This window comes from Peromyscus californicus, unplaced genomic scaffold (assembly GCF_007827085.1).
Source record: "Peromyscus californicus insignis strain IS unplaced genomic scaffold, ASM782708v3 Scaffold_7__1_contigs__length_154581171, whole genome shotgun sequence".
Lineage (NCBI taxonomy): Eukaryota > Metazoa > Chordata > Mammalia > Rodentia > Cricetidae > Peromyscus > Peromyscus californicus.
The window spans coordinates 9,361,706-9,376,026 of record NW_026294595.1 but is presented as its reverse complement, the minus strand read 5'-3'; the positions used below and the strand labels follow the sequence as shown (position 1 = coordinate 9,376,026).

General features: G+C 49.7%; 1 protein-coding gene and 1 long non-coding RNA gene across 3 annotated transcripts; one reads left to right on the top strand and one right to left on the bottom strand.

Annotated features, from left to right (window-relative positions):
- Positions 1-2,357: 2,357 nt before the first annotated feature.
- On the bottom strand, positions 2,358-3,068 carry LOC128101620 (uncharacterized). Its single transcript, XR_008215143.1, has 2 exons — positions 2,955-3,068; positions 2,358-2,633 (listed from the first exon to the last, which is right to left on the bottom strand). It is a non-coding gene; the product is annotated as an uncharacterized LOC128101620 (long non-coding RNA).
- Set (SET nuclear proto-oncogene) lies at positions 2,480-13,588 on the top strand. Of its 2 annotated transcripts, XM_052724887.1 has the most exons (9): positions 2,480-2,593; positions 2,922-3,149; positions 9,264-9,321; positions 9,990-10,132; positions 10,320-10,423; positions 10,520-10,633; positions 10,999-11,169; positions 11,252-11,398; positions 11,884-13,588. In XM_052724887.1, the coding sequence occupies exons 2-9, from the start codon at positions 3,041-3,043 to the stop codon at positions 11,905-11,907; spliced, it is 870 nt and encodes a 289-aa protein (XP_052580847.1). In that variant the 5' UTR covers positions 2,480-2,593; positions 2,922-3,040; the 3' UTR covers positions 11,908-13,588. The 2 variants fall into 2 exon arrangements, with proteins under 2 accessions (XP_052580847.1, XP_052580846.1); XM_052724886.1 differs by lacking the exons at positions 2,480-2,593; positions 2,922-3,149 and adding an exon at positions 7,467-7,859.
- Positions 13,589-14,321: the final 733 nt, after the last annotated feature.

The window sequence follows — 14,321 nt, the reverse complement described above, 5'->3', positions numbered from 1 at the left end:
GCCTCAGATCCCGTTATAGATGGTTGTGAGCCACCATATGGTTGCTGGGAATTGAACTCAGGACCTCTGGAAGAGCAGCCAGTGTTCTTAACCTCTGAGCCATCTCTCCAGCCCGCCTAAACTTTATTCTTATCTTCTTGCAAAAGCTTTAGTTCCTTACAGATTGGGTGTGCAATTATGAATCCTAGTGCTCTGAGCATTCTCAAGCAAATAGGGCATCTGTGCAGACACTTGTGTCAGAGACACAGCGGGCCTGGTTGCCAGGACTGTGCTCATCCAGCTCTGTGGACCCAGCAGTTTTCCAGAGTGGCTGTACCAACCTCCCATTGGCTGAGAATTTCTTGCCTGCCCTAAGTTGAAAAATCTTCAGGATTGTTACTAGTTTTTGTTTGTTTTCTCTCTCTCTCTCTTTCTCTCTCTCTCTCTGTGTGTGTGTGTGTGTGTGTGTGTGTGTGTGTGTGTGTGTGTGTGTGTGTAAGAAAGCCTTCTGTAGCCCAGGCTGCTGGCCTCAAATTTGATATATATATATATATATATATATATATATATATATATATATATATATACACATATATACCCAAGGATGACCTTGAACCCCTGTTCTTTCTGCCTCATTCCCACGTGCTGAGATTACTGCTGGCCATGGCTACAACAATTGCTGTGTTTTTTGTTTTTTTTTAAGTATTTATTTTTACTTTACATGTGTGGGTGTTCTGTGTGTATGAATGTCTGTGTACTACTTGTGTGTTTGTTGTTACCCTGGGAGGACAGAAAAGGCTGTCAGATCCCCTGGAAGTGAGTTAAAGTCAGTAGTGAGCAGCCATGTGGGGGCTGGGAATGGAGCCTGCCATTTCTGCTAGAGCAAAGAGGGTTTTTAATCTCCAAGCCATCTCCAGCCCCTTCTCTTCCTCCTCTTCTTTTGAGACTGGATCTCACTCTTCTCTTGGCTAGCCTGGAACTCAGAGATCTATCTACCTCTGCCTTTGAGGGCTTGGGTTAAAAGCCTGTGCCATCATGGCTGGCTTGAACTATATTTTAAAAAATTTTTAAATTTATTTTTAATTAATTAATTAATTTTTCTTTTCTTTTCTTTTCTTTTTTTCCCAAGACAGAGTTCCTCTGTGTAGCTTTGGAGCCTGTCCTGGAACTCACTCTGTAGACCAGGCTGGCCCCAAACTCACAGAGATCTGCCTGCTGGGATTAAAGGCCTGTGCCACCACTGTCTGGTTAAAATTTATTTTTTTTGCTGGGGCTTGGCGTCACAGGATTTTAATGTCAGTACACCAGAGGAAGGCAGATATCTTGAGTTTAAGGCCAGCCTGGTCTACATAGTAAGCTCCAAGATAGTCAAAACTATATCGTGAAACTGTCTTGGAAAAAAAATCCCCCCACTCCATGGAGTTTCTCTGTAATAGTTTTGGTGCCTGTCTTGGATCTCGCGCTGTAGCCCAGGCTGGCCTCGAACTCACAGAGATCCGCCTGGCTCTGCCTCCTGAGTGCTGGGATTAAAGGCGTGAGCCACCGCCGCCAGCCTTGAAAAAATTTTTTAAAAATTGTGTGTATGACATTGTGTGATGGGAGAGTGATAGGACTTCCTGTGGGAACAGAACTCAGGCCCTCGGCTGACAGCAAGCGCTTTACCTGCGGGGCCATCTCATCTGTCTGGCTTCCTTTGTTGTCTTATTTTTTGGTGTGCTTTTCAATTGGTAGGCACGTGCTCTACTGCTGAGTACACTCCTCACATTGGTTTGTTTGTTTCTTTTTTCTTTTTTTTTTCAAGGCAGGGTTTCTCTGTGTAGCCCTGGCTGTTCTGGAACTCCCTCTGTAGACCAGGCTGGCCTCATACTCAGAGATCTGCCTGGCTCTGTCTCCTGAGTGCTGGGATTAAAGGTGTGTGCCACCATGCCCGTCGGGCCACGTTTGTTACTTATTACCTGGGTATGTGGCACCCAAGCCAGATGCTCTGGCAGGAGCAAGGTGTAGCTGAGTGGTAGTGTGTTAGTGCTCTGGAGGCCTTGGTTCCATCCCCAGCCACACACACACACACACACACACACACACACACACTTTTTTTCTTTTAGTTTTTGGGGCAGGGTTTTGCACTGTAGTCCACACTGGTCTGAAACCTGCGATTCTCCAGACTCAACTTCTGAGTGCTAAGATTACAGCCTAAAAGCCGGGCGTGGTAGTGCTTGTCTTTAATCCCAGCACTACGGAGGCAAAGGCGGGCCGGTCTCTTGAGTTCGAGGACAGTCTGGTCTAAAAAAAAATGAGTTCCAGAACAGCCAGGACTACATAGAGAAACCCTGTCTTGAAAAAAATCAAAAGGCAAAAAAGTAAAAACAAAACAAAAAGACTACAGGCTGAGCCAGCGCATTTTACTTCTCTGACTCAAGCCCTTTGGGGTAGAGGGAATGGATGCGCCAAGTCTTCCCTTCCCTCCCCCGCCGCGATTTTTGTAATTCTCGCCTTGGAATCCCTTTTCTTCCAACACTCATCTGTCCCTGCAAGCGGCGATCTGCAGGCTGGGAAGGAGTCTAGCCAGACGCAGGAGTAGGGGGGTTGGGAAGAGCGAAGAATGTTCCAGGCTGAGGTGAGGCAACAGCACGTAGCTAAGTCTGCCGGAGACCAAACTGGGGGGTGAAGGGAAAGAGGAAGAACTCTCGATGGGGGCCGGGCGGCGTGGCGGAGGGGCTCGGGGGGAGGGCAGGGCCACCGACCGCGGGCTTCCCAGTGCAATCCGGGGTTCAAAGGCAGCGCGACGCTGCTCGGGCAGAAGCCGCCCCCTCCTCCAACGCCGGGAAGCCCCCGCCAAGAGCAACTCAAAGAAGTTTCTGCTGATTGGAGGGAGGGCGAGGAGGCTGGGAGAAGGGGCGTGGGGGTGTGTGTCCCACTGTCATGTAAATATCCCCCGCGGGCAGGGCGGCTTCGAGGCCGACTTAAATCTCCCGCACCTGAGGCCGCCTCAGTTCCTGCGAGTTCCTTCCTGCTGTGAGCGTCGGGCCGCCGGCCTCTGGCTCCTGGCCTCTTCCCTTGTGCCATGGCCCCGAAACGGCAATCTGCGCTCCTGCCTCAGTCCAAGAAACCCAAATCGGCTCCTGCCCCGAAGCTGGAGGACAAGTCGGCCTCCCCCGGCCTGCCGAAGGGAGGTAAGTTCCTCCATGGCGTTTCCTTGGTGATCGACTCCGTGATTGGCTTTTCTCTCCCCCGATCCTTCTGGAGATGGGACCCCCACAAACCCTCCCGAAAGGCTCTCAGCTCGCGGCGGCGGGGAAGGAGGCAGATGTAAGAGAAGGAGCGGAAAGCGCGGGACTGGGAAACCCGTGCGGAGGGGACTTCCTCTGGCCCGCGACACCACGTGGGACCCAGCTTGCTCTTCCCAGCCCCCAAACTCTCATGTGGCGGTTCTGCACGAGTCAATGCACCAGCAACCATTCTGAGACTTCCCCGCCCCTCCAACTCCGAGTTCTGGGGTTCAAGGCCTCTCAGGTCGCTCTCCCTGTTGGCGGCAGCCGCCAGCGCACAACTCTGGCCTGAATTACTGCCACCTCGTGTGGCTCCCAGCTTCCTTCTCCCATCCTGCCCGAGCAAAGCTAGTCACGTGACTGGCTCCCAGACTTGTAAGACAGCCTCTCGGTTGCCCTCCAGGTACAAACTAAGACTTCCGGTACCGAGGACCCTACCCACCTGGTCCCCACCTACTTCTGCAGGTTCCCTATGTGGTGGACCCCCTCTAACACCTATAATGTCGCCGAAACGCCTGGAGTTGCATTCTCTCACCTAGCCCTGGACACTGACTTGTCCTCTGCCAGGAAACCCGTGCCTCTCCTCCCACCCCGGGTGGCAGGGCGGTAATGTTGTGGGGAGATCACTCTCCAGCCTCTCCCTCCGAGCCTTAGCCCCTATCAGAAGCTGCTGTTGGCCGCACCCAGTGTCACCCTACCCTAGCACTTTCCTCATTTTCCATTCAGATCGTGGTTTTCGAGCTTGCACTTTTCGCCTTCCTATGTTATGGTGAGAGCTGCGTTTCCTAGACACAGCTCCGAGTCGTGGTGTGGTGTTTTCCCGCGTGGCTTGGGTCCGGTACCGGGCAGGAAAGCAGAGGGAAAGTGTCGGTTTGGCTGAAGTTTAGTGCCACGGGTGGAAGGAACACTAGGCACCCAGTGGAGTGGACATCTCAGCACTTCTGTGGCCCTGTTTCCCGTTGCTGTGTCTCAGTCCCTCGCCTTTCAAATGGCAGGCAGAGACCTGCCCTCTGTCCCAGAATGATAAAGACAGGGTCTCCATATGCAGCCCTGGTTGGCCTGGTGCTCAGCCTGCCTGTCTCTGAGGTGCTGGGATTAAAGGCACCACCACACCTGGTATTTTTCCTTGTTTTGAAAAGGGCTTCGTACATCCCAAGCTGGCCCCAAACTTGTCAGTGGGGGTGACCTTGAACTTTTGATCCAGACAGCCGGGAGGGCACCATCGTGCCCAGGTCCTGCGTATAGAGACCAAAAGTTGCTGCATGGTCTTCCATTTAGTTTGCTGGCAAGAAATGGCTAAAGCACACTGTACCCAGTGTGGCATCACAACAGCCCTTACAGCACCAACAAGAAGTGTGCTGTGCCTGGAGGCCCCCTGATAGCACCCAGGCCAGACCTCTCCCATATTTACTCCGTCGCTTGCTGTTCTGCATTGTTTTCTAGTACCCTTGCATTCATCTTGAAGGCCAGCGCCTAATCAGAAGTTGGCCCCTTGAGCCTCTTGGGTCTTCTGTAGATCAGGTACTTCGTTGATACATGCTGTGTGGGTAACGGTACCAACCCGTGGGCCAGACTTTGTGGTTGAAAAACATCACTTTTTCAGACCAAGTTTCTTCCTAGGAGTGGCCCATGAAGTCTGTGTAATGAGGTGTGGCTTGTAGTTAAAAAAAGAAAGAGATCGGAGGGGTGGTTCCGTGCTAGAGCACTTTGGCCTTGCTGAGGATTTGGATTTAGTTTCCCAGCACCCACATGGTGGCTCACAACCACCTGTAACTCCAGCTCTGGGAGGAGCCAGCATCCTCTTTTGGTCTTCCTTGCACTTGCAACAATATGGTATGCTTATATTTATATGCACACAGACCAAACACTGAAAGAAATGGCCGGGCGGTGGTGGCACACGCCTTTAATCCCAGCAATCGGGAGGCAGAGCCAGGAGGATCTCTGAGTTTGAGGCCAGCCTGGGCTACAGAGTGAGTTCCAGGAAAGGCTCAAAGCTACACAGAGAAACCCTGTCTCGAAAAACCAAAAAAAAAAAAAAAAGGGGGGGGGAAAGAAACTGAAATCCATCATTCTTAGTAGGTGTGTATTGGTTTTGTGTAAGTGTGTGTGTGTGCCAAGTGTTGATGTCAGTTGTGTTTCCCAGGCCACATTTAAAACACTGAGGGGTCTGGGACGGAAGGAACCCAAGTTCAAAGCCATCCTGGTCTACATAGCCCGTTCCAGGCTCCCCACAAAGAAAAATATTGATTTATCTTGATCCTGCCTCTTGTAAAGTTCTGTTGGGGGTGGGGCTTTGTGGACTAATAGCAAATGACAGCTTAGCGGGCACCAGGCGGAAGGTTCCTGTCCTATTACCTCAAGTTTAGTTTTATCTGTAAAATGTACTCTGTGTCTTATGTATGAGTTCAGTTTGAGGCTGCCTCGGCCGTGGTTAAGTGATAGAGGACTTACCTAGTAGGCCCCAGGTTCAATTCCCAGCACCCAAAGAATAATTATCCATAGAACCTACTTTGTATCGAATGAGGGTTACATGAAAATATAGCTTATTTCAGCGTGGACCATAGGAATGCTCAAGCCGTGTGGTGGGCCTTTCGGGAGTTGACAGCTGTTATCCTTTTGAGACATTGTCGCACACTGTAGCCCAGGCTGGCCTCGGCTCTAGGTCTCTCTGTCTCAGTCTCGAGACCCAAGTCTCCTTACTTGCCTGGTTTTGTTTGTGGAATTTCTTTGCAACTGTGCCAGGACCTCACAGGACTGTCTTGAATTATGCACGGTGAAAGTATTACCAGAGATTTAGCAAACGTTCCAGATCACAAATTTTGTTCCTCTGCTTTTTATTTGTCAGATGTTTCCCTCTTTAAGGAACCTGTCCATAGTTGTATGTGCTGGAGGTCCCTGTGCTTGGGAGCGGTGGGGCTCCTTAGGACTGTTCACAGGGTTAAGTTAACCGCAATAGATGACTAGAATTCACTGAATTGAGCATAAGGTGCGCCAGAAGGTTTAGATGAATTTCCTGGTGTTGATGAACTGTATATGGTGTATTTTACATTTATTGATCCCCCACCATGGATGTCTTGACTATTAAAGTCACACTGCTTTATCTTTAAGAACTGATAATAAAACAGGAATGCTGGAAGGTGGGTGAATAACCCCACGCTCAAGTTGCATAGCACCCAGGTGAGATTTCTGGCTTTTCCAGGACCACGTGTTGGGGTACAGGTAGACAGGAAAGCTGCTGTCTTTTCCAGTCCTGGAAAACTGTTTAAGCAGAGAGCCTCCTCCCGATATAGTGCTTAAGGGCTTTTTAATCTAAAACTGGTTTTTGCTGTTTTAGCCTTTGATGTTTAAAAAGCCTAAACATTTCTCCATTTGTCTCCTCCAAAACTTCTCTCCTCTCACCGCTGAGATGGGCACCTGGGACTAAGTTGGGCCGAAGGACTCGTGGCAGAATGCCGCTTCCTTCCTACATTCAGCGGACCCTGTTTAAATGTGACATGTGACAGCTTTTAAAATTTCAGATCCGAGTGCCTAGAGGAGGCTTGACTTGGCCCAAGGGTACAGTAGGACCCTGTGAGTAGACTGGATAGACGAACTGTTGGTAGTTTTGCACACAAACCCAGAGTTTGAGTTGGGTTCGCAATTTCTCCACCTAGAAAAAAGGGTGAAGGTGCTTCTTTCTCCCAAGAAGAGGAAGGAAGGTCCGAGGGTGCCCGGGGTGCAGAACTCAGGCCGGTGAGGGTAGTCTGTGTATTACCAAGGCCTGCTCTTCCGAGGGGCTGCGCGCGCCCCCTCTCCGGCGCCCCCCGGCCGCCCCGCAAAGGGAAGCCGCTCAGCCACCACGTGATGCGCGGGTATTGGGGAGAAGAGGCCCCGCCCCTCAAGTCACCGCGCGCCCGCCGCCGCCGCCGCGCGCAAACGTCCCGGGTCGGCTGGAGAAGGGGAAAGCGGGGGAGGGGAGCGCCGCGCGGGGCCCGGACCATGCGTCGCGGAGCCGCTTCCTCCCGCCTCTCGTCCAGGCCCCAGTGTCCCCACCACCACCACCACCACCCGCCACGGCCCCGCCCCCTGGCCCGCGGCCCCAGCCAATAGCTGCGCGGCGCGAGCGTCTCCGGTCGGAGGCGGGACTTGCGCAGGCCTGGTGCGCCTGCGCTCTGCCGACTGCCCCTCGCCGCGAAGTGGAGGAGGTGGAGGAGGAGGAGGAGGAGGAGGAGGAGGAGGAGGCGGCTCAGGGCAATCGAGAAGCGAGCCGGAGCGCGGGGCGCGAGTCGAGGAGTCCAGCCGAGCCGCCGCCGCCGCCGCCTCCCCGCCTTCAGCGAGAGCCCCGGCCGGGGGCCCGCCACAACGCGCCCGGGCCTGCCTCGGCGTCAGGCCCCGCGGGCAGCGCCAGGCAGCCAGGGGGAGGGCGAGCAAGTGAGCGCCGGGAGGAGGCGGCCGGAGCAAGCGGGCGCCGCGCGTGTGGCGTGAGGGGAAGCCGCTGGCCGCCCCCTAGGCCGTCCCTTCGCTCCCCCTCCCCGCTCCCCGCCCCGACCGCGGAGGGCACCATGTCGGCGCCGACGGCCAAAGCCAGTAAAAAGGAGCTCAACTCCAACCACGACGGGGCCGACGAGACCTCAGGTGAGGACCGGGCGCGGCGGGGGCCCGGCCGCGCCGCCATCTTTCGGCCCGGGCCGCGGGGCTGCGGGGGGCGCGCGGGGCCCGCGGGGCCGGCGCCCTTTTTGTGTGCGGCGCGGGGCCGGGGGGCCGGGGTGGCGCCGCGGCGGCGGGCGGCGCGGGCGAGGCGGGGGCGCTGCGGCCTGCGCGGCGGGCGGAGACCCCCCCTTCCCCCCGCCCGCGCTCTCCTCCCCCTCCCTCCCTCCCTCCCTCCCTCCCTCCCGAGAAGCCTCTCTTTATTGTGCTCCGCCATGATGCCTCGCTCCCATCAGCCGCCGCCGCCGCCGCCACATGGTGCGGCCGGACGCAGCCCTGCGGCCCGGCCTCTCCCGCCGCCCTGCTTCCCGCCCGGAGCCGGCGCCGCGGCGGGACCGGGAGCCGCCTCGGTCTGGGGCGGGGTAGCGACGCGGAGCCGGCGGGAGGATGCTCCGGGCCGCGCGGGTTGCACACCCCACGTGGGGCAGCCACACTCGGGCGCGCCGGGCGCGCGGGGAATCTGGCGCCGAGGCCGAGCGATGCAGGGGCTTTCAAGGACCCTTAGGACGCCTAGTCCTCACCGGGAGGGTCGTTTTGAGCCGAGGGCAGCTGCAGACCCCAGGGCGAGTTACCGGAAATGAACCGCGCGATCGGGCCCCTTCACGCCCACTTGGCTTTGTAAAAGCCTTCGCAGCCCTCACCGGACAAAAGGGCAGGAATTAGGAGCACACCCCCTTTGCTCCTTGTGCCTCCTGAGTTTGGGACGGCATTTTTCCAGTGTGTTCAAAAATCCTGCACGGCCGCGTGTGGTGACCAGGCTCGTCAGGATTGGGTTTGAAGAGTAAGGTCGGATTGGATTCAGGTTCACATTCTAAGACTGCAAAGACGACTGTGGTAGTTTGGTGACTGGTCTTTGTCGGTATGTGTTGATAATCATAATAAATTGAGAGCAGTATTTATTTCTTTTAAAGCGGTTGTACCAGTTGGTAGTATCTTAATTTGTCATGGATTAGTTTCCACATTAAGTTAGCAGCTGGCACCATTCTACTGCAAGTGTATAATGTGATTAGTAATAAACACGGAGAATTTCTGAATGAGGCTAAGCCTCTCCCTCACCTTTCATAATGAAGGCCGATGATTGGACCCTTCGAAACTATATAAAAAGTGATCCAGTAATGAAGCATTTTTCTGAATAGCCTAGCAGATATCTTAATTTGTGAACGGTCGAGTAATGAGAAAGTAATTTGTCAACTGCATGCTTGAACACGTGGGGAGCATGCTTTGTAGTAAGCACACTTCTAGCAGCTTTACTGTTAACAGTTCACATCATAGTATCAGGAAGTGTAGCTTGTGATTTGTATTGAGTCTCGTGTTCCTTTTTTGTTTTTGCAGAAAAAGAACAGCAAGAAGCAATTGAACACATTGACGAAGTACAAAATGAAATAGACAGGTAAATTTATTTCATTCACTTTATGGAAGTTTTCTTGGGGATCTGATGAGCAGTCAATCACAGGAAGGTTTTGGTGAATATGCACTCAAGCCCTGTTTCTTGGTCTGTTCATAATTCCTGGGTTAAAGTAAACGTACCTCAACCTCCTCAATGCAGGCCGACTTAGGTTGAGTATGCTTTTTAAAGGCTATAAAATGGCCTGGTGGCTGCCTGGATTTTCATGGGGTAGTATGGCAACAATGTTGCTTGTTTTTTGTTGTTTTGTTTTTTATTTTGTTTTTTGTTTTTGAGTAACACCTTCACTTAATACTTTCTGCTCCTGGGAAACACAGTCAGAATAGCCTGGAAATGGAGTTTGCTAAAATATAAATGTTGCCAATACTAGAGTTAGCTCTGTGGTTTTGGTTCTCAGAGAGGCCTGGGGGCAGGGATTCCAGATTCCCAGTCCCTAAGGAGGGCAACAATGTAGCCAAGATGTGTCAGTTTGGTATTTAGCTTTACTGTCTTAGTTTTTTGTTATGGTCTTCAGGAATAAGCTAGGGAGTGAGCTTCTACAGATAGATCTTTTGCAGTCCTGAAGCCAGTAAGAAATAAAACGTATTCCGTAGTCTTGAACAGTTTATGTTTGTCAAATAACCATCGTAGTCAACATGTCTTCATTGTTTCAGACTTAATGAACAAGCCAGTGAGGAAATTTTGAAAGTAGAACAAAAATATAACAAACTCCGCCAACCATTTTTTCAGAAGAGGTCAGAATTGATCGCCAAAATCCCAAATTTTTGGGTAACAACATTTGTCAACCATCCACAAGGTATGTGGTGGGTCAGCAGTACTGAGCATTTGTCCTGGGATTGGGGAGCTCTGGGGCCACTTGATCTCAAAGGACTGCAGGCAGGACAAAGGAGAGTTTATCAGAGAGCAAAGTTGTTATTCAATTTGTAACCACTCTAACGGGTAGTTATCCATTCACACTTGAACTGATCTGATGTGTTCTCTAGTGTCTGCACTGCTTGGGGAGGAAGATGAAGAGGCTCTGCATTACTTGACCAGAGTTGAAGTGACAGAATTTGAAGACATTAAATCAGGTTACAGAATAGATTTTGTAAGTACCTAACATCCAGTTTGCAACTGTAAAAATGAATGTGTGCTTTGGTTCTGAGAGTTGTTTATTCATTTCTAATCTTTTGATCTTTTATAGTATTTTGATGAAAATCCTTACTTTGAAAATAAAGTTCTCTCCAAAGAATTTCATCTGAATGAGAGTGGTGACCCATCTTCAAAGTCCACTGAAATCAAATGGAAGTCTGGAAAGGTATTTATATGGTGGCTCAGCTGAATCTCTTGACTACTAGTGAGTGCTCAGGGCCTTAGTGATTGCTGGGTGAAAAGTGCAGAGATTCATGCCAGTGTGTCAGGTCAAAGTTTTCATAGTGCAGTGTCTTCCATACTTACACATTTTTGGTTTTCAATTTTTATTTTGGAGACACGGGCCTGGCTTCTAGGTCTACAGTGGAAATAATTTTATAAAATCCCACAGTTGATAGATAACATCCTTCTGTGAAAGCAGTTTGCAAGTACACATTTTATAATTGTTCTTAGTAATGTGATCTTTTGCGCTTTGGGGGCATTTGGGTGTTGGAGAAGGCTAATATAGAACATACCGATATTTTCCTTTAGGATTTGACAAAACGCTCAAGTCAAACGCAGAATAAGGCCAGCAGGAAGAGGCAGCATGAAGAGCCGGAGAGTTTCTTCACCTGGTTCACTGACCATTCTGATGCAGGTGCAGATGAGTTAGGAGAGGTCATCAAAGACGATATTTGGCCAAACCCCTTGCAGTACTATTTGGTGAGTTGATGGTCACTAACTTGAGGATGGCAATGTGTCCTGCAAAGTGAGTTCATAAAGGAACATTCCCTGGTTTTTTAAGGTTCCTGATATGGATGATGAAGAAGGAGAGGCAGAAGATGATGATGATGATGATGAAGAAGAGGAAGGCTTGGAAGATATTGATGAGGAAGGGGATGAAGATGAAGGTGAAGAAGATGAAGATGATGATGAAGGGGAGGAAGGAGAGGTGAGGAGACTTGTTAAGTCCCCAGTGACTTTGGAGATCATATATAGAAGATAATAATGAGTAACAGAACTGTAGAATATAATATAATTAGAATGTGTAACTGACTGAAATAGTGGGGGAGATGAGGTATTAACATCTGGGTCTTTCCCCCCTCGCTTTAATATTTTATGTGTATGGGTGATTTGCCTACATGTCTGTGCACTACACGTGACTTGTCTGCACAGATCAGAAGAGGGCATAGGCTCCCCTGGTACTGACGTTATGGGTGATTGTGAGCCACTGTGTGGGGGCTGGGGTCCTGAAGTGCTCTTAATCTATAAGCATATTCTCCGGAGAGTGCTAGCTTAATGGAGATTCATGTTTAAGCTATGAGAACTGGGTGCTCCAAGGAGTAGTCTGTGTTTGGTAAGGTCCGTTGTGTGCCCAAGAGCTAGTGGAAGGTCTTTGAATTTGCCCCATGGTTGACTGGTCGCTTATTCTTTCAGGAGGATGAAGGCGAGGATGACTAGCACAGAAGACTGATGGATTCCAACCCTCTTTTTTATTTTCTTTTTATTTTTTAATTTTCTCCAGTCCCTGGGAGCAAGTTGCAGTCATTTCCCTCCCCCCCCCCCAACCCCTCTTGTGCTCAGTAGCCCTGTTTTTGAGGTCTCTTCTCAACACCATGGTTCTCAACCTATTTTGGGGGAAATACCTTGAACAAAATACAACAGGAAAAGAATCTCCACTATTCTGTTCTAAATTCATTTTTATCCTTTGTTGTCTCAAACTGTGGATTCAACACCACCACTGTGCTCTGTGGGAAAAAAGAAAACCCTTCGGCCCCCTTGGCTCTGCTGGAGACTGGGGGTGCCAGGCCCCTGTGTAGTAGTGCATAGACTTCTAGCTTTTTTCCTTTCTCTGTATATTGGGCTCAGAGATTACACTGTGTCTCTATGTGAATACAGACAGTTAGCATTTACCAACATGTATCTGTCTACTTTCTCTTGTTTAATAAAAAGAAAAAAAAAAAGAAAAAAAGGGGGGGTATAGAAGGTCAGCAAGGGTGGGTTGAGGTGTCTGGGGGGGTAAGTGGGCATTGTGACAACATGGCTTCTCCTTTGGCATGTTTGATTGTGATGTTTAACGGACATCCTTGCAGTTTAAGATGACACTTTTAAATAAAATTCTCTCCTAACGATGACTTGAGCCCTGCCACTCAATGGGAGAATCAGCAGAACCTGTAGGGTTTTATTTGGAGTTGACATTCTCTGTTGTAACTTTATTTTTAATTTTTATTTTTTATTTTTTTTTTTTGGTTTTCACTGGAAGGAAAAATGCTCATTTTAAATGTTGAAGTGTACAAGTTGCTTTGTTACAATAAAACCAATGTGTACACAAAGGACCCGATGCTTTTCTGTCAGAACAGATGCTCAACATGACCTTCCAAGTTTGACCTGCATAATGACATCATGTCAAACTTTGTCTCCCTAACTTCGTATTTTTTGATACGCACTTTGCAAGATGACCTCAGGGCTATGCAGATTTGAGTTAAAGGGATTTGAATCATGTCTTAATGTCTCCGTAACTGAGTGATGTGGGTACAGTTTGCTGCAATGGACTTGTACCCTTGATTTTTATCTCAATTTGGCATTTTTTAAATGGGCCTTTAGTTACCTGGATATCATGACAGCACCTGCTCCCACCGTGTCACAGATCGTTACTCTAATGCCATCTGTACGAAGGACAGCTGCTGGTGTGTCTTCACTGGCAGTATGAACTGGCCAAGGAAGTGGGCTATCAGAGTATGCAGTCCATGGGGTGGTCGAGAGTGCTCTGTCCCAGGTATGTAGCAGAAGCTCTCAGCTGTGACTCTGAATCTGGGTGGATGAAGAGCTCTGCTCCACGCCATTGTGCAGAAAATAATGTTTTGGGAAGCTACCTGATGCATAAGCTTTTTAATGCTGTAAAATAGAGCTAAAATTAAATGCCACTTTTTCAGAGATGATTAATGGACAGCCTGGTCAAATTCAAAGCTTTTTGATGTATAAAACTTTATAAATGGAACTAATCCATCAATAGGCAAAGTGTAACCAAAATCTGTCTAGATGGATAGTGTGTAATTTCTGCACAGGACTCTGTTTAGTAAATACATCACTGTATACGTCAGGAATCTTGCTCCAATAAAGGAACATAAAGATTTTTTTTGGACTGGGGTCATTCTCCTTGTTTTGTAGAGATTTAGAAGGTATATTAATGACTGGGGGTACTGGGGCTATTCATTTGGTAATTATGGCCCAGGTACAAGTATACCAAAGGTGGAGGTATGTACCAGATCCATAAACACTTTGTTGTGTGACTCTGGAGAGTCTTGGTGATTGAGGAGGGTGCTCACCTGTACTTGGTGAATCCTGACTTCGGGAATCAAGTGGTGGTGGTGAGTGTGCATGCATGCTGTTTTAAATTGTGACTGTACCACTAAGAGCTTATGGCCCGTACTCCTTTTACCATTTTTTTTTTAACTAGTGTGCTCTACCTTATTTTTACATATGTACCATGTGTTTTTGTGATCACTCCCCGTTAGCTAGCCTCTGGGTGTCTCCTCTTCGTTTGCAGACAGGTATCACTGAGTTTCCCCGGTGTCTAGATTCCAGGTCTTTGTGAGGGGGAGGTCTATAGAAAGCTAGTTACGGCAGAATATTCCTGTGGCTCCAGGATTCAGAAAGGTAGAGTGTGCATGAGACCATGGAACTAGTTTTATTTATGTGTATGAGTATTTTGCTTACATGTATGTCTGCAACAGGAGCTTTTCTCTGGAAGGCCAGCAGAGTGTGTTGGGATTCCCTGGGTCTGGAGTTATCCTGGTCTTCTGGAAGGGTAGCCAGTGTTCCAGCCCTTTTCATTTTTCTGGAGGTGTGTTGAAGTTGACCACAGTGATTCTGCC